Source organism: Cebidichthys violaceus, unplaced genomic scaffold (assembly GCF_023349555.1).
Source record: "Cebidichthys violaceus isolate CVI_PGR_0920_01 unplaced genomic scaffold, fCebVio1.0.p SCAF_10, whole genome shotgun sequence".
Taxonomy (NCBI): domain Eukaryota; kingdom Metazoa; phylum Chordata; class Actinopteri; order Perciformes; family Stichaeidae; genus Cebidichthys; species Cebidichthys violaceus.
The window spans coordinates 12,221,249-12,241,815 of record NW_027176263.1 but is presented as its reverse complement, the minus strand read 5'-3'; the positions used below and the strand labels follow the sequence as shown (position 1 = coordinate 12,241,815).

The following is a 20,567-nucleotide window of genomic DNA, read 5'->3' as shown; positions in this document are numbered from 1 at the left end:
TTAACATTCGTGTTCGTGTTCGTGTGCTGAGCAATGTGGTGGAAACAGAGACATTATTAGCTGTACTTTATATGTTACTGTTGCTAGATTATGCTTAAATTGAAAAAATTATATTCATGCATTTTTATACATTGCCAACCTGAGTCTATCAAAAAAAAAAAAAAAAAACATTAAAGATGTATCGTTTGACATTCTTATAAAACATTTTCAAGTCATCTTTTCAGTTGCAGGGAAACCTTTTATGGGTTTCTTTTCAGGATTAATGGGATTCAAGCTGTGTGCAGTAGAGTAAAGCGCTTTGAGTGGTCAGAAGACTAGAAAGGAGCTTTATCAATGCAAGTCCATTTAGCATATAAGCTGACTTTAAGTGACTCAGAGAAGTTCTCTACAGAGAGAGGCTGAGACAAAGAAAGGATCAACTTCAGATTAAATCACACTGCATTCATATTGCTAGGAGTATTTTACTCACTGTTTCATTTGCAAGTTATGTAGCGATATTGTACTTCACTTTATATTTTGCTCCGTTAGTAGTTTCAGAAACATTTCACGACTACTTTTGTTAGTAAATATTATGTGTGTTTATGTATATATATATATATATATATATATATATATATATATATGAAGCTTCAGGATGTAAGATTGTATGACAGAAAAGGACAGACTAATGACTGAGAACTGACTTTTTTGTCCATAGCTGATGTATTTTTATCAATATGTAGCATGTTGGATTGCTGACACATTTGTCCCTTTTTTGGATACGTTTCTCAGCCAATAAGTTATTCAAAGCCATGTAATTAGTTAACTCCATATGCTTGAGGGAAGATACTATGATGAATATTTCCAATTTCTCCTTTATTGCACTGAGTGGAAGTTGAAAAGGCCCATTGAGTCTTCTGAAACGACAATAAGTCATTGTTATGTCACATTACAGTGCAAAATGTAGAACACGGTGAGATGTCGAGACTTCATATGAATGTTTTTACAGCTTTGGTTTGTCTTCAAAGTTCAGCGTAGAGATGGCATTTGATTGAAGTTTTAGATCAAAACACTTCAGTGCCAACTACAATCTAAAGTTTTGAGAGCACAGGTTTATTTCTCCATGGTTTCACATTTACGAGTGTAAGCCTGCGTCAATGGCCCGATCTGTCTGCAATCTTATGAAATGCATTAAACGCTTTGTGAGACAATGATTTGACAGGGGTGAAAATGGTCCATGAGCCCATAAGAAAGGGAAATAAGCAAAGAGCCAAAGTGCAGTTTACCTGCCTGCATCATAGCAGGCAATATTAGGGAACTTTGATTAATAATGTCTTCAGAAAGCAGCTCACGCAGCTCTTAAATCTCATCTGATACGGCTACACGAAGAATTCACTTTCTCACAACGCTGGGCTGATCCACCTTCATGGGCTTCTCACTTATTAGAGGTGAATAATTATGTAGGACTTTGTTTTTTGTTGCCCACGTATCTTCAAACAGGACGAGCGAGATGACAACTGAAGGTTATGAATATTTAATGTCACATTTGCAGCATTTATTTCAATTTCAGAGGGAGCACTGAGCTTTTAACCGGAATCACTTTAAATAAAAGAAGGCTTGTTATCTGTAAGTGCATTTAGGCTTTCTGCTTAATATGGGGCTGTTATCAACAGCGCGGTTCATTAGTAGATTTGCAATTCTTCTGTAAGAGAGCTGGGCCCTTTGAATTTCTGCTGCGAGACTACAGAGTGAATCCCAGCCCTCTGTTTTCTGCTTTTATTCCTCCAAATTCTACTGTTCTCAACATTAATTTCACTGGACAGCTGCTAAATGCTGGTTAAATGCTTTGAGGATTCTATTTGTACCTTCTGAAAGGGTTTCTAAGCACATCACCTCAAATCCATTAAATCCAGCTTTGAATCTCTTGACAGTTCTGCGAGTCATCCTTGGAGCCACATGTAACATTGCCATGTGATTACAACGCTCCTTGATCAATCTGAGTGAATCACTTCATGATTGAGCGCCTAACTCCCCAGAGTCTCGGGCCTGAAATTGTCCTTTATAGATTTGGTATTATATCTCCAGCACTCCTCCTCTGCCATTAGCCAGACTTTCACATTTTCAATTTCACCTCATCTGGAGGCGCTTGCCTCCAGATGAGGGTGGCACTGTTGCAGTGTTGAATTGTCTCCCCATTCATACATCTGGGGAGCACATCTCACAAAGTGACAGATATGCTTAGATTAAGGGTTTTAGAAGGACAGGATACCTAACTTGGTATTTGTATTAGCGTTAAGAAGTAATCCAAGCCTGGGAGAAAGCAAATCCCCTATTTTCTCTAAATGACATGGGCTAGATAGGTGACTGCAGGTTCAATCTGGTCCTATCCATCACAGGTTGTTATGGGCCAGGTAGGTGAGTCATACTGCTTAGAGCATCTTGGAGGACAGCATCTCAGCATTTCATCCACAGCAGACAGCCTGCGCCAATGTGACCTGCTTGCTGAACACTTTTCAAGGGGGGCTCAATTCAGCAGAGCGCTGCTGAGCAACGCACATCTGCATAAGTTGCTGTCAGACGGGAGATAGTATTGTGGATTGTTAGGTTATCATAAAGCGAGCAGCTTTTGTGTCGGCCTTGTGGAATACCAAGTGTTTGTATTTGCAACACAGCGTTCATCCTGGGGTATTCTTTTTTTTCTCGCTGCCCTTGTATGGTAATTCATCATTCAGGTCTCGATACATACTGTGAGACTGCCCGCTGAATGTATTCGCCACTGGCTCACACTCTGCTGTAGCCTCCCATGGGATATTTTGAACATGAAAACTATAGGGAAGACAGACCTCAATGCAAACAAGCTAGCAGAATTAGTTTCCTTGCTTTTTTGCTCTCCCAAAGAACATAAAAAGCCCTATGGGCAGAGAGGAAATGGAGGTTCAGACCGTGGGCGACCACTCTGTGGTTTCTTTACTGTGTTTTAGCCTCGAAAGCAGGTAATTTCACTTTGGTCAGAGGGAATGGAAAAAGCCTAGGTGGGCAACACGGTGGCGGTTTAATAATGGAAACCAAGGTCTCGGGGGACAAGTCCATCTTTCTGAGCAACAGAGAAAGTCCATTACCCTCAGTGTTTCTTTACCTAATGCAATGTCTTATTTGTAATTGAAAATCAGAGGTGTGTTATTGCGCACCGATCAAACAGCACATATGTGGAGTGGTGTATGCCACCTGACAGCACGCCACAGAGCCCAAAAAAATCCCTAAATGATCTAAAACGGTGGTGCCCGACCTTTTAGTCTGACCGCCATGCCACCCCACAAAGCTCAAGTACCCCTTCATCATTTTAGTTTTAGCTGAAAATGTATTTTTCTACTACTTATCCATTACTTTTAGCTGACTGTCTCTATTTTTCCATTACTTTCAGCTAACTGTTTCGGTTCATCAATTACAATAAGCTATTTCAACTCATTTAAATTTTGGATATGTCGGACTATAAACTTTTCACAAAACTCGTGAAACTGCGTTAATATTTCTGGTTCGGAATCAAAAACGCTAAACCTTTGTCATTTGCGTGACTTGCTTGTCTTTTAAACAGCGCTTGTGTTCATTTGCATTTATCTTTGGATCATTATTTCTCCCTTTCACACTTAATAGTCCTCCATTTCTGGAAGCTCATGGGTGTTCTTCCTTGTAATCTAATTAATTACTATAATGATGTGAGACCTGAATGGGTGACTCACTGTACAGTAAGCCCCCCCCCACCAGTTATCTCCTGTTGTCCTTCCCCCGTCTTCTTTGCAAGGAAGACAGGGACTGTTATCCCAACTCACTCAGGATTTACAGCTGCTTGTATATCTGCTGTTGTCAACATATTCATCACAGAAAGTGACATTTCATTATGCCGACTCTCCCCTGGGGAAAGTTAACATTAAACATCATGCTCATGCGGCATCATGATAGCCCGGAGGGTGCTTTGCGGGGGAAGAGTGTGTGTGAAAACTTCCATATTAAAAGCATAATAAAAGGAGCAGATTTTTCACTCCCACCATCCTCATGAAAAATGTACAGCGGCATATTCATTACTTCATCGAGCTAAGTGAGTGTGACAAGCGGAGAGCTGCAGCAACCGAGGGCAGGGAAGCAGCACCACAATGAAGCCCTCGGCCAGTCTCTGAGGACACGGCTACCCCCGCCGCTCGTGGGGGCTTCATCTCTGCACTCTGCTCGGATTTTATCCGAACGGTTGAGGGTGCCGCACACAGCATGAGACAGAGTTCACTCAGGCCAATTTGTCCTCTAATCTAATGCATGCATGGTCATCGGGGCGCTAATCAATTCACCGCCTTTTCAGTGTGATGAATATGACCCATGAGCTATGACTTAAGACCCTTATGCTATAAATGTGATCATGCATTTTCATCAGTTTACCAGACATACGGACATAATCCCAGAAGTGGTATGCATTAGGCTAAGCATCAGACATGGATTAGGTTCTTTGTTATGAACTGGATTGTAGGCTGTACCGTGCATACAAAGAGACGGATTTACACGGGTGTGACTTTCATGAGATATAGCCCCAAAGATATCTGCCCAATGCATCAAAACTGGATGACATGAACAACTGCAAACAATAATATCTGTCTGTCATCTGTTTATTTACTTGATTCCCTAGCGCAGTTTGCAATGAAGGATGCTGTCTGTCTGCATTTGGGAGCGTCCTCTGCCCTCTTGGATGATCCCTTCCCCCCCGTAGCCATAACTCCTCCCGGCCCTGCCTGTCTGATCCCGAGGTGTCATGCCGGGTCACCCTCAGCCCCGTTGTCTGATTACCAAAAATAATGCCCTGCCCAGAGCACATCAGCCCATATTGTCTTCAGCCACAACACTACAATTGTGACTTTGCTTTGATGACCCTCTGCAGCAGCACCAGCAGCAACAATGCCTCTTAATCCAGAGCAACAGTTTCCCTCGGATGAATGCAGCCTGCACAAACGAATGACTGCTGCACTGTAGCACGGGACCTAGCACCATTGGCAAAATGCGCGACTTAAATAATTTCTGAGACTGTGGAGGAGTCTAGAGAATAGCAGACACGCTGACTAATAACACGGGATTCAGTAACAAGAGCTGCTCCGATGGTAATGACTCCTCACTCCGGAAATATCGGATTTCCTGCGAAAAATACGGTCGTCTCAGGCTGGTATTTCAATTCCAAATGAAACAACATTAAACATTTTTTTAAATAATTGGGATACAAAGCATTGTGTGTAGTGAGGAATTACTGATATGGGAATAATTAATGGACTCCAAATGCAATAAATCATGTGGACCCCTGGACCTATATAACCTCATTCGTTAGAAATGTGTGAATGTAAAATCAGCACAGATCTCATTAGACCTAAGACTGATGCAAATGGTATGTTGGTTTTTTTCTTCTTTTTATCTGGAGAGCTCACATAAGATCTCACAAGTGTCATTTGTGCTCTCCTTTTGTGGAGGAACATTGTGTGGGAGTCAGGCATATTCACCACTCAGTTATCAGAATAACTCTAATTAGGCTATTTTTAACACATCCTTTTAAACCGCTCTTGGGTGTTTACATTTGCTAATGACAGCCTGAGTGAAAATCATCTATCAGCAAGCATCACCATCATCGCCACTGACACATTAACATGGATCCTCTCCCAAGAAAAACGCCACCTAGTCAGGGTGCTTTCACTATTCATATAAAGCATGCATATGCATCTCTAATATGTGCACCTAAACAGCATATTTATGTGGAATGTTTACATTTGCACAGTACACTTCAGACAACCCAAGCAAACTAATTAATAGGCACTGAGGCTTTTTTGCTCCAGTAAATACAAGACAGCTCTTTCAAGCCGGTGCATTCGCCAGATTACAGCGTTTGTAAAAACACCTTTTTTACATGCCTGTGATTTACATAATTTTCATTTAGTTTACCGTCAAATTTAAAAACACGGCTTGCATTTGAAGTCGACTAACTCCACTCCTGGTTGTTGTTTTAGCCGGCATGCACAGAAGAAAAATCATTTTAATATTTTTTCAGGGACGTAAAATGTGCCTGAGGTCTTCAGCATTGGCTTTATGGTCACCTTGTTGTGCTTTAATAGTATTTTTAATCGTATAATTTATCATCATAATATTGCAAAAGGGACTTGTATTTTTTCTGTGATATTTGTGGACTGTCATTTAATTCATGGGGGGGGGGGGGGGGGGGGGCAGGACAGCATACACAGGCCTGTTTTGTGGCGGTGTCGTCTGACAACACAGGCTCTATTGCTCCATCTAGTGGTCTTTTGGAGGAAAAGCAGACAACTGCTATCTTCTATAGAAACGATTTTCTTCTTCTTCAAGAAAATATACAATTCATAACGCATCACAAGAAGTAATGTAGCATTCTCTCGGGAGGGTCAGATCAGTAAACCCTGAGGCGGGGCCGAGCCTTCTCATTATTATTATTTGCCACCAAAACACATTGGAGCGCAGAAAGGGACAATAGGCGTCCCTGACGACTAACAAAACATTTTTATTTGGTCCGTGTGATAAATTATTGTAAGTTGCCAGAATCAGCAGCTCGGAGGAAACATTATTTGTCACGAATGCTCCCCCTGAATTATTGGGCTATGGCATCCAAAACAGATACTAGGGAGATGTTTATTAGATCCTTGTTCTCCATTATTATAACAAATACAGAATAAACATTCATACATAAATGTTGTGCTAAGGTATGTGGAGCTACACACCTCCACAGACAACAGGTCATGTTGCTTCTCTGCATATCAGTAATTTGATCTGAGCAGCAAACAAAAACGGTCTCTGGGCAACCAGTGCTTACTGCATCATTATGCCTGATAGCACTTCTATGACGTGCTCTGTCAACCACACACACATATATAAGACACACACACACACACACACACACACACACACACACACACACACACACTGAGTTTCTCCCCAGGCAATAATGGCAGCCGTTTTGGATCCCTACAAGCAGTTTTCTGCAGAGCTGCATGCCATCAGACGGCTGAACTCCAGCCTGTACGGTGCTGGCGGTCGAGATGGACTGGAAACTGGACGTGCTGACTCACCTTTTGCTAGATGTCACCCGCCCGCTGAGCATGTCAACCTGGCTCCATTACGAGACGACGTCCTGCTGCTGGACCCTTGCTGCGGTCAGCTGAGCGCCGGAGCGGAGGTGGACCTGGGGCTCAGAGGTCGACAGAGATTCATAGATCTTCAGCATGTGCCCTCTGCTCTGTGGGTGCCTCCAGGTTTCAGGGAGAGGCCACAAACGGCTCCCAAGCCCTCTGGTATCTGTGTCGACCTGAGCGAAGACAAAGCCTGGAACTCCAGGAGGATCCCTGATGCAGTCTTGAGGGCAAGACTCTGTGGTAAAATAAGCGGAGATTAGATCTATATTTTCTTCAAATAACACCATTGACATTAATACTTGTATGCATTGCCAACCGTGATGTATATCAAATCATGTGCAGGTTGGACGCTGTATCTACTGTAGAGTAGTCAAAGCTGGCTTACCTACAGGACAACTGCCCCAGGGCCCCTAACACTCAAACTGAATCTAGACTAGAGCCCATCGACAGAAAATTAGTTGGCAAATCTTTAATTTTAACTATAATTGTTCAAGCAAAACTGCCAACCACTATCTGGTTCCAGCTTCTCAAATGTAAAGATTTCTTGCACACATAGCATATGAACATATCCAATAAATACAAATTAGAGGAGGAGTAACTCAACACTATGTTGAAAAGCAGCATTTCACTACTGTTAAAACTCCACAAGACATATGCAGCAAATACAACTGCTGCCAGTGCTGCTGTTATGTGCAGATGCATCCCTTGATTGCACCATTAATAATAAGGGCCCTAAGGTGGCTCCTGCACTTCTACCTATGTATTGGTTATAGTGGGACTTTGCCATAATCTAGTTTTATTGCCTTTATTTTTCTGCTGTCTGTTTGTGTGCATTTAAATCTGTTAAATAAGACTTTGGATAGTGCAGTGCCCCCTACTGGTCATTCGACAACAGTAGTGAACACAGGGCGACTGTTTCTCCTGCTTAAATATATATTTTCACGTTGTTGCTGTTATTACGTAAGTACTTTGTTTTATTAAATATAGATAGTGTAAGCAGAATATAGTTGCTGTATTTTGTTGATAATTGAGTCTCAAGTTAAGCTAATTGATAGTTAGCATAACATTAGCTGTTAGCTAACTTAGTAAGTTACAGCCATGTGACTCTGCATCTTAAGTTTCTTTAAATGTGTATTTGTTCTGTGTATATTGGTTTAATTCTGCTTTCCATTTGTGCTTTTATTGTAGTTTCACAGATGTAAATATTTACTAAATATCCAAGAAAGTTTATCTGAGGATTTTGACCTTGGACAGGTGGTAATCAAGGGGGCTTATATCTGTGTTCCCACTGTCTGTTCCTCACCTCAATATCCTCTTACATTCACAGCATTCATATCGTGACAAACAACTATTAGCTATGTAAAGATATAGAGAGTAATGGCTACCTGGGCAGTAAAGGAAGTCGCTCTCCCACTCTGTGTGCCGTTATTCAAGTTTCAACTTTCTTTGTTGACATATCAGGGCCGGCCGCGCATACTTTCTGTGCATGCTCGTGCATGTGAGCGTGCCACACTAGCTAGCTCACAGCCGCCGCTCTGCAAGGCGCTCATATCCGGTTTCAGCTGATTTTGCCGCTACGACCGACAGCGTCCACGCCCTCGCGGAAGCGTAGCATCCATCCTCTGGTTCCTCCTCGGGTACACGCTGTTAGCTCTGCCGGCATCACTAGCTGTGAGCCGCGTCGCGTGCAATAGAAATACCCCCAACATCTGCATGGGGCCTTTTCACAGCAGCCATTTTTTACGTGTCATTGCAGGCTAAACACAGGTGTAAGAAATACCATTATTTATGGCCCTGTTCCATTTAGGTTTGTCAGGACTGAGTTATGTATGCTGGCTCATTGGAAGGCTGTGACACAATAAATTGAATGGGACCGTAATTTATTTAATCAACTTGTTTACCATGCTGTGACATGTCAAATGGCTGCTGTGAAAAGGGCCTATTATGCAAATGTGAGAGGTTTTATCTTCTCAGCAATGCTTTTTCCCCCCTATGTCAAATACATGCTTCCCTTGGTCGATATGTCAAAATCAACCACCTACAGCTTATAGTCTACAGATGTTATACTTCTTGCAACATATGCCATCAAAGTTGCAGATGCAGTCAGACAGTTTTCTTTACTTTAGACAATCTCCACATTGGCTGAATGGATTTGCACCATTCAAAATTGAAACATCCATCTCACTTTGTTCATTCGAGAAGATAGCCTATACTAATCTCTTGCAATGGGGACCCTGGGAACACAGGGATGACCCCGTAATGGGTGACAAGAGTGGTAGTTTAGTTAGTTTCTGGGCAAACAAACCCTGTAATATTATATGAACTGACATTTGTAGTCTGCTGTGTTCTCTGTTCTCGGTGGTTGCTCTAAGGCTGCGGGATTCATACACAAGTCACAGTGTGGGAGGAAGAAGGGTCAATATACATGGTTGATTTTTGCCCCAGGGCCTGACCTTGAGAGCAGTTACTACTGTGCATAAAGTTGGCAATTAGGCATGTGTCCCAGATACTCAATAGTTGCTTCATCCTAAGGTTCGACTGATCCAGTTGATGTTCAACCACACTCACTGAGGACGTCAACTGAAGCAATGTTGCACAGCAGATTCCCTGATAAACACACTGGACCTCAGGTGGGTGATGACTGTATTGGCTTTTCTACAAGTCATTTGCATAACAGCATGTGTTTACTACATGGACTCCAACAGATCCTTATTTATTATCATTTATTTATTATTTATTTTCCCCTGCTTCTGAGCACATAAACACTCATTCATCCATTCATTCAATCAACTGCAGTGTCGCAGCAAATTTGCCCAAATTAATGCTGGCTTGGTTTCTAGCAAACAATAGTTATTATTTTGTTTCATCAGATGCCTGGTCAATTAGTCACTTAGCCATGACAACACAATCACATTAAGTATGAAAGAGTAATCCATCAACACATCGTTTTTAGTCTCACCACACATGATAAAGCATCACATTAGCCCACTGTCATGTAGGCAGGTATTTCCTTTGAGTGTCATGCTTTATTATTTTGTTTCGGAGTCTCCTTTTTGAAGTAATCACGATTACCCTGATGTACATTATTATGGTTTAGGAGAAGCTCTGCAGCACTCAGCTGTAGTGAAGAGCTTAAAGTGTTTTCTAGTGAATGGAGGCTTGATTCATATCTGTGTTGAAGCGCTTTGAGACGTGGGAGGAGAGTGTTGAAGACACTGCTGCATGTCGACGCGTAAACACATCACATTATCTGATTGACTCAATCAAGAGAGTATGTCAGGAGTTTTGTCTTTATGTTTTGTAGTCGTTTAGACAAGCTCCTGACATGTACAATTTGATACAAATATTCCAGAATACTTGATGCTGTTGATCTCTTGATTCAATGGTTCAATATCCTATGTTGTCGTCTTTTAGGTAAACATCTCAACATCTGGATTTGCAGATCGTTACAGACCTACAAGAATCAGAGGTCCTCTGAGAGATCATTAGGCTGATATAATACTGTTTATACTAAAAACTAATGGTTCTACTTATATGACATTTTAAGTGAATGTGATCATATGTACATGGATTTTTAATATGGTGCAGGTTAAAAAAAAGAAATACACATAATAATCAAAATACATTATCATTATGTCAAATAATAGTGTTTATGTACAACATGAAGAAAGGGAGAAAAATAGAGTAAAATACAGAAAATGATCCACACTAACTAGTGACCAATTAGCATCTTGCGTTTTAATCTCCTTTCTCTTTTGGCATTGCTGCCTGGGCCTTTAGATAGACACAAAATATATCCCCTGACAGTATAACTAAGAATGTTGTTTGTTTTTGTTGTTTCAGGATGTCTTCTCTTCTCATCTGAAGCCGTGGAGACACAACTCACCGGCAGTTCAGCGCTTCAGATACACTTCTGCAACACAGAGGTCAGAACACACTGACCTTTAGTAGTCTCCTTTCCATCATAGTGAAGCTAAACAAAGCTCACCTCCCACATGAATCATTATGTACAGTCCACGCACAGTGTCATTTTGCCTTGAGGGTTTTTGAGAGTGAGCAGGTTTGATTTGTGTGCTCCGGTGATGTCGTCAGGGAGCGGTGTGTCCTCTTGTTGTGTTAATTCCTGCTCAATGAAATCATGTAGCTGGACTGTGGCCTTGCTCAAAGTCTCAGGAAAGACTTGGCTCCCCAGTTACTAAGCCATCTAATATACTTTGTGCAACAGAGGGGGCTGTTTAAGAATCCAAATTAAAGCTAATAACTTTTGAGTTAATCATTTTCAGCCAAGGCACTCGGCTCCGATGTTTACTGGTAGGTTTTTCGTTCCTTTGCAGGAGTTATGAGGAAGTTAGTTGGGATTCAAAGTTACCCCGGCGCTTGAAGGCACCAGACACAACCCTGGAGAAAATGGCCGACCCAGTGAGTGAGCTTACCTCATCGAGGCGCTACGGGAGTCGACCTCAGCTGTGGCAGGTGAGCCATGGAGAACAAACGGTGACCAACTCTGCCAAGGCTGGAGCTCAGTGGTTTTCTTTCTCTGCAGCTGTGGGCTCCTAGAAATTGAAACTCACCCACAACTGACTGAAGGAAATTTGATTTTTTAATAGCTGATTACCAGAGGTGCAAATATTACATGAAAATTCTCCACGGAGTAGAACTGCTGTGCTGAAGTAATTAAGCAGTGGGTGGTTTTCAAGGACGTCACTTACTATTAAGAAAAATCAATCTAATTGTGTTACCTGAATGTAATTATGGTTAGAATAAAAAAACAAACTGTTATTTTCCCCCAAAATTATAACCACGTTTGCGATTAAGAAGTACATTTGTTTTATATTTGGTTTTAGTGAAAGGGATAAAAATGTCATTCCACCATGTTCAGAAGTTTGTGTTATTTGTGCTGTACAGCAATATGCCTCTGGTGCCTTAAGGTGGAGTCTGCAATTCTAATCCACTCACTTTTTGTCACTTTTTGTCAAATTCACTGCATATCGTTCTGTGTGTGCGCTTAAAAAAAAAAAGAAGAGAGAATCACACCGAGCAACACAAAACTATTCCAACCAATCAGCAACAGGGAAAGGCCATGAATGTTGAAAAGATAAAGGCAGTGGGAGCGAGAGAGACGGTACATTTTTGTTTTACTTGTCTGGGTGTTGGTTCAGATATCAACAATCTTGCTCCAGAATCACTGACTCCACCTTTTAAAGGGACAGTATGTAGGATTTGGTGGCATCTAGCGGTGTGATTGCAGGTTGCAACCAACTGAATTCCCTTGCGTTCACTCCTCCCTTTCCAAGACTGCGGTAACGTGAGCAGTCGGGTGCAAAACCGAGCCAACGCAAATATAGCGGACTCTGCGAAGAAGACCCGCTCACTTTGTAGATATGTATGGCTCTCAATGCTAACAAAAAAATAACAACTCTTAGTTTCATTATTCACTAAACTTATATATAAATATTGTTAAATTAATTTCTGCCAATAGATCACCTGAAGTGAAACACACTGGCCCTTTAAAACAATGCAGCACATTGTCTGGTCAGTTTTTGACCCGTTGGCCCACGATGTAAAATGCAGAATAGAAACTGAAGCAGGCATAAAGTACAAGGCTCGTAATTATTGCCATCAATATGTTGACATGTTTCCACTGGTCTCAGTGAGCTGCTTTCTTGAATCCACTCTGTTGCCCTGGCCCTCCTCTCTGACTGTCATTGGCGCTGCTATGGCTGCTTTCACCAGCAGCTCTGAATGCATCCACTAATTATTTTTGATAGACTTAGATGTCGCTATTTTATGCGATTTCAACTTCTTCTTGACAGCCACAAAGGAACCACACTGGTTCGGCCCACTCAACTGGGACACAACACAGCCCTCTCTTTGTGTTGTGTGTGTATGGGTGGGTTTTTTTTTCACTGCATCGGCCCAATTTGTGTAGCACCCCAGTGGAAAACTTCTTGGTAATCGCAGAGCGAGGCACTCCTACCTTGTTGTAGCTTCCTCTGTGCAATAGACTTTCGTAGATGTTCAGAAACTGTAACACTTTAATGAGCCGCTGAGTGATATCCTCTTTCATTACTATGACCGTGGGCACTGTGGGTAATTTTGAGTGACACACCATTCTCCTGCCATTACTCACAAAAAGAAGTGAAAATGTGTATTAATCCGTGGCTGAAAGTGGTCCCCAACGAAATGCCTTATTTACTAATGTTTGAGCGATGTTTGCTAAAAAGCCATATCGCCTGGCTATTTTAGGAAATCACAAATTAAACAATAAATTTGTGACTTTATATTGAATATATTAAAGATTTACATGTTCAATGGGAACAATGGGCTGAGAGCCAAGAAGCCAGAAGTGCCAGAGTACAGAGAGACACGTAGAAAAATCTATAACGTCCTTTAACGTCTTCAAATCCGTGTGATAATAATTTACTGATGATGAAATCCTGCATGCACCGTTTATCAACCTTAACATTGTCACGTGTCTACCACTGTATGTGTGTGTGTGTGTGTGTGTGTTTACACAGTGAAGTGAGGTTGTGTAGGTGTCTTAATGAAGCTGTCTGATGCATTCTGCTAAAAGATCTGCTGTTACTGTTCTTTCCAAGTCGATCGGAGTTGAGTGGGGCAGGCAGCAGCTTCGATCGAGGAATGATGCCAGGAAGCCCATATCATTGTAAGTTTCCAACAAGCAGTCTCTTCCGTCTCAGGAGCAGCAAATAATGATGATCACTGGCTTTAAAGCGACATCTCTCTCTCCTCCTTCCAGCTGCAGTGGATGTCCGAGGTCAGGTCAAATCCCTCTGTACACGTGAGTATGAGGTCACCGCAGATGTCTTACACATTTCAGTTCACAATATTGACTGTCAGTGTCTCTGGAGCTGACCGTTGTGCGTGGGTTTTGTTATGTGTGTGCAGTGGTACGATCGGCTCTGAGAACATGCAAAACATCGACGACATGGATGGAGACTTTCACCCTCTGACCCTGAAGAGGAGCATCGTGCCCTCATACGTGCCTACAGCTCGGTAAGACACACACACACACACACACACACACACACACACACACACACACACATACTCACATTCACTGAGGATCTCAAGAGCTCCATTAATTCAGCGTGAAATTTATTTTGCACTTGACATATTTTGTTTATTATTACACCCTGGGTGACTCAAGCACATTCTAAAACAGCTTATACCTTTGAGATTCCTCTCACATGGCGATGTTCATTCTCCTGTAACAGATTCTGATAAGTAATGTGTAGACTTGTGATATGTGCCAGGAGAACCACCATCCCTGGATATACGGGCAAGGCTGCTTATGCAAACTCTGCTGCTGATGCTGCAGTCTCTGTCCCAGCTGTCTCCAGTCCTGCAGGCTCCTCCGGGTGAGTCTTCACAGTGACTTTTATGAGGCCCCTTAGGCAGCAAAATAAACCATTACCTGACAAGGACTCAAAGCAAACACTACTTTATTTGTTGCTAGCGGGTATTTGATGAATCTGTAAAAAAAAAAGAAGAAATTCTTTTCTCTTTCTATTCTTTTGTTTCCTCTGTTGCACACTGAGACGTTCTTGTCCCAGCTCGACTCATATCCTCAATACACATTCATTTTAATACGTTGGACATGAATGCTCACAAATGTCCACTGGAGGGCGGTCTAATGCACTCCACGGACACCGTGCCTCAGGTTCTAGTCTGACTTCAGCATACAGATGTGCACATATTTTACTGCTATTCATTTATGAATGAAACGCAGCTCAGATTAAGCATCATTAATATCAAGACTGCAGTGGGTTATACTCAGTAAATGAATAATTTAAAGTGTTTGGTACATTTTTCAGCAAGTATTTCATTAGTATTGAGTGCTAAAGGACGAAGCCAAGTAGTCGTTTTATAAAGAGTCAAACCTTCTTGACAATCCTGGCAATCCTCACCAAGAAATATTGATTCTGAATCACCAGAGGCAAATATAACAAAACAAATTCAGTCAAATGAAGAAAAATACTTGGTATCTGTTTGTTTTTTTAAAGAGAAATAATAAAGCCTAAAATGAGAAATAGTTGTAATACCTACAGTTTTATTTGCAAATGGGCATGCAAAACAAACAATTAATTTAATTAATGCAATAAATAATGAATGATCCATTTTTTTCTTCTTTTTGCATTTCATTCAGAATATTTAGATGTTTAGCTTGTTCCTTTATGTATTTGACTGACATCACTTTTGCCATTTTCATCAGCCACATGTTTTTCTTTTTTTTCTTTTTTTTTGGATGAGTGGGCCGATGAGATACAAGTTAATGGTCAGTTGATAAAGGCTACAGTAATTGAAAATGTTCAGACAGTGATTAAAAACAATGGATGTCGTTCCCGAAGATAGACAGGAAGGAAATTGGAAGTCTTGGAAAACTGGGCCTGAAAATGACAAGAAGGTTAATTTGAGGGCAAAATAACATTCTTGCGTAGAGGAGACTTCACAGCAAGCGTTCCGATTTTCTTCAATGGCATCAAGAGCAGTGGAAAATATTTCCTTTCAGAAAATGTAAAAAAAAAAAAAAAAGTGTCAGCTTAACAGTGATAATGTCAGTGTACAATGAATAAGAATGTAAGCACTTTTAACACAGCTCACTGTGTAGAGCCAACATCCCTCCGCTCTGGGAGTGCTGTCTGTCTGTTAAGGAGGCGTAAACCTGTTTCCTAGTTGGGCCCCAGTTAAGCGAACTTTACCGGCTTTTGGAGCAGGCATCTCCAGATGGCTGAATCCAGAGCAGCTCGCGGTAATCGTGGTTTTTCACAACCTAGATCCATTTTCCTGGTGCCCGACAGCCCCTGAGATCTGTTTCCTCTGCTGATTAGGCTGGCCTCCCATATTTTTTCCCCAAAACAGAAAAAAAGACAAGCACTTGGATTGATTAACTGTCTGCAGCAACTGTCAGACGACCTCTGGATTTTTGCTCACCAGAGCTCGCTCATTACACAAGTGCTTATGGGTATTTTTTAAGTATCAGCCTGTAGCAGTCTCAGTTATTTAGTGTTTCATTTTTACGTGATCCAGAATAAATGATAATTTACTGACTTAAAATGGTGATATCTTCACAGTCCTGCTTTTGGCCATGCGGCGCCCCTGTCTCGAATGGTGACCACTGTGACCCCCTGCAACCCCTTCCTGAGACCTGTGCTTCCTGTCACCCGCAAGCACGCAAGGAGGCAGTAGACAAAGCCGACGAGAAAGTTTTGAAGGTGTCAGCTTCCCTTTTTATGCCATCCAATCTGTTTGTATGAATACGTCTATAATGATGTGATGTCAGTGACTGATTCGGAGTGAGTTGGAGAATAATGAGATGCCCCATTATCATAATTTCCCTGATTTAGATGAGTGGTTTTCTAACTCCGGGTAGTGAGCTCTCGCATTGTCCTCTTAAACATTCGCTCTCTCACTGACTCGCTCACTAGCTCATTGTGTGTGTTTGTGCGTGTGTGTGTGTGTGTGTGTGTGTGTGTGTGTGTGTGTGTGTCTGTGTCTGTGTCTGTGTCTATTTCAGCCCACACACTTTGTGTTTCATGAAGGGCAAAGAGAGGGACCAAACAGAAAATATTGAGGGAAGTAAGGGTTGTATGCACTAATGTTACATTTTTATCAGTATAAAAAACAAACAATGGCAAGTATAACAGATCCATTATTAGTCCCATTTTAGTATTAACCCAAGCTAATTTGGTCAAAGTACATATTAAACACAGTCTGCAGTTTAAGCTGCACACATAATTTGAGCTCTTAGTTGTTCTCTAGATGTGACTGTCATGCAAATTGACATTATTATGAAGTGTCTGCCAGCTATAGCTTCATGTCTGTGGTTTGTGCAGCTTCACGCTTAGACAGGAAATAGGGATGAGCTGGTTTTCCTGTTTCTCTTCATCTATATTTTGTTTAGATTTACATTGCACAAGGATTTCTACTTGAACACGCTGGTGATTTTGTGAGGGCTTAAGATTGCGTGATCACCGATGCATCACAATTCTAAATCACATCTCAATTACCTTACACAGCTTGTCATTAAAGGGACACTTCAATGATTAAGTATTGCCCTTCAATACAGGTTTAGGGGAGTCACAAGAGAAGATTTTAAAAAGACTGGTCAGATTTGAAGCAGCAGAGGCTGAAATACCATGAGTTTTAGTCTAGAGTATGGGCCAGACTCCAAAGGTGTCAGATCCTACATTTCCCACAATGCAGCTCAATAGCATCTTTTATTAGTCATCACCAGGGTTCATTTTTTTATAAAAAAAAATGAATTACTCATTACATATTACACATTGAAAAGGCAATTATCTTACTCAACTAGTTACTCAACAATACAAATAATAATTATTTGTTACTTTTTTGTATTCGTTATTCAGTACAGCTGCGTAAAAAGGGGACTTTAAAAACTGAAAATCTACTACACATATTTACCATGTGTAGCAATTAAAAACAATACATTGGTTTTTGCAGTCTGCCTTTGTTTGGAGGTCACAGGCCTCACACATCCTCCAGCTCTGAACAAACCCAGGTGATTCCAAGGCTAATGGGCAATGTTAGCAAGCCAGCTAAGAACACACGTTTAAATACAATAACTTTGGAGTTCCCGGGAGTCCCATTTCCCGCCTTTTGATAGACGCTAACTGCCTCCCCGTACCTCCAGGCCCTGCGTCAAGCTAACATGTCCTGGACCGGGCCGGTCCCTCCACTCAGTGCAGAACTGATATCAACCCTCCATCAAACTCCCAGTAAGACAGCACACAAGTCGCCTCCCAAAGTCAAAGTAACGGAGCATCGCTGGGTTTAATAACTGAAACAGTCAGTTGCAACTGAATTTCCAACTGCAAACCCACATTGGCTACTACCCTTAACTAAAAAAAGTGATCATGTTACTGTAACACTTTGTGGCAATGTGTTACCAAACAACACTTCACTTCATATTTAAAAGATTTGAAACTCCCCCTTCAACAGTTCAGACGTGTTGAGATTGATCGTTTTGTTTGCACTGTAGTGAATCCAGTAAATCTAAAGAGTGCACTCTTCTTTTTTGGCCTGATATCAGCAAACAGCTCAGATGGTGATTGACGTCTAGTAATCACCAATTAATGTGGTGGACAAACTCGACTGAGAAAGCCAGCATTCAATGTTCACCACTTTGTTAACACTCGGCTACTGTTAACTTAAGCATTTTCAAACTGATTAATGATCATTATTTCACCCGTTTAGGACGTTAGAAGATGTTTTAATAGTAACGGCAGTATCAGCAATATGACGCTACAGCTAGAAAACAGTTAGGGAGGCGTCGCTTAAAGACTGGAAGCAGGGAAACAGCTAACCTGAGTCAGTGTGAAGGTAACAAAATCTGCCCAGCAGCAGAAAACCATTCGGTAGCACTTCTTATTACAGCTCTGTAACATGGTAATAGTGGGTTAATAGTTTGATAATAAATAGGTAGTAATTATGTAATGCCATGCAATTACTAAAGAATGAACCAGGTAATTACTTGGTATTAACAATGGGTAATATTAGACTGAAATGTATACAACAGGGTAAAAAGGGGGATAACGGGGAATCACATTTAAAGATCGCAACAAGGCAAAACAGTTATATTTTGGTGACAATAAGGTAACCTGCGAACAATAAAATGTTTTTATCAGTGCAAGCTTTGGATTAAAAATGGTAATGCGGTGACATTGATGTGTTAAAATGACTCGATAATTATGAGGTATTCTGGGCTGATGTTTTCACAATATTATATGCTACTATCAGCGTAACACCTTCAAAATCACCTGACCATATTGCTGAAATTCGTGTTCCAAACGTTCCGTTTTCTTCCAAGGAAATCCTGTACAAAGAAATTTAATGCTGTTACCTGCAAAACACACTTGTTTCTGTGTAATAACGATGAATCACGATTTCTCACTACTTTCAACTAAACGCATTTTATTTTATTGATGCCTTGTTTGACATTTCAAAACTTCATTACTCAAAATGTCAAATTGTTTCTTTAAACTTGGCATCGCACCCAAGTTTGTACGTTTGCTGTTGTATTTAAAACTAATAAAATGGCGTAAACCTCCTCATGGCAATCACAACTCTATTTGCTAAAAGCGCCCTCCTCCTCCTCCTCCTCCTCCTTCTTAGATTTTCCAGCCTGTGGTCTGAATCTCATCACTGGCTCCTTTTCAAAACAGGCTCACAAACATCGTGATTGATTCAGCCACTATCCTCCAGGATCTCTCAATGCCTGCCTGGGCTGGAGATTAATTTCCTCTTCCTCATCTTAATTTTTACTCATCTCCGCTCCATAAAAAGGCTAAATGTCAAGCATGCCTGACTCCTTCTAGTGACACGTCTACTCCAGCAGATAATTACCATAAGGAAATAGATGCTTTAGTGTGCAGAGGGGAATTTAATTTACTCTGACATCCTCGCAGCATAATGCATTCCTAAAGAAAGAGAGTTTTTCACTTTGCAATTGACTTTTTAGATAAATTGGACTATTTAATGTGATTATCAGTCTTGAACGCCTTTGACTTATTAAGGTGTTGAAACCAATTAAGGGTTACATGCTGCCCGTGCTTCCAAATGTGAAACAGTGAATACTGCTTAAAGATCCATGAAATAAGAACCAGCCGGAGCCTATTGTTCGGTAGTCGAGCGGCTACATTGCCTGATGATGTTTTGAGACTTGCCAGGTAATGACATTAATTACAGCAACATGGCTTGCATCAGGTTGTGGATTAACCTGGAGGAGCAGAGGGTTGTGTTTAGTTTGATTTGCAGCCGTGGATTACATATCGTAAAAACCTTAACAGCTGCAGAATTTAGTAATTGTGTGAAACCTTGAAGCCCTCTGCGGAAATTTCCATCAATTTGCCGGCATATCCCCTTGAATAATACTGTGTTTTGTAGAAAGCAGACGTTAGGAGGATGATCAGCAACTCAGCCAGCAGTGAGTGTTGATCCCACCTCTGCGGCAACTTCTCTAAAATCTTGACTGTATGCGAACGAGTGAAGCTGCTGTGTCACTGGGACGGGACAGTATCTCCGGGGCATGGAAGACCACAGTCATGATCGGACCCCTCTGCGTTCGCTGATAGCGCACGAGTCACGTTTCAGTCCCAACATTCCCTCCGTGCGGAGGAGTCCTTCCTGCAGCTTTTTCTTCACACCTGCATTGTGCGTCCAAAAACCTGCATTCTCTGACCTCTTTTATAGAGAAATGCAGCACCGGGCTGTGAGGAAGTCGGCGAGCGTTGCTGCAATTCGTGATGCGGCCGTGAAGACACAGTAGGCCACAGTGCTCCTGCCCAAAGTTCCTCCTTTTGCAACCAACTGCCTGAATGTTGTGCCTCTTCGGAGATAAGGGCAGCCTCCCACGAAAGGTGACTCAGCAAT

The 20,567-nt window shown here is 41.5% G+C and overlaps 1 protein-coding gene across 1 annotated transcript; it reads left to right on the top strand.

The window, feature by feature from the left end:
- The first annotated feature begins 6,967 nt into the window (after positions 1 to 6,967).
- On the top strand, positions 6,968 to 20,456 carry LOC137878455 (protein SPMIP7). The gene is made up of 10 exons (XM_068718767.1): positions 6,968 to 7,394; positions 9,687 to 9,784; positions 10,998 to 11,080; positions 11,489 to 11,627; positions 13,754 to 13,821; positions 13,915 to 13,956; positions 14,064 to 14,171; positions 14,432 to 14,536; positions 16,250 to 16,390; positions 20,388 to 20,456. Exons 1-9 carry the CDS (start codon positions 6,968 to 6,970, stop codon positions 16,362 to 16,364), a joined length of 1,185 nt encoding a protein of 394 aa, XP_068574868.1. The 3' UTR covers positions 16,365 to 16,390; positions 20,388 to 20,456.
- Positions 20,457 to 20,567: the final 111 nt, after the last annotated feature.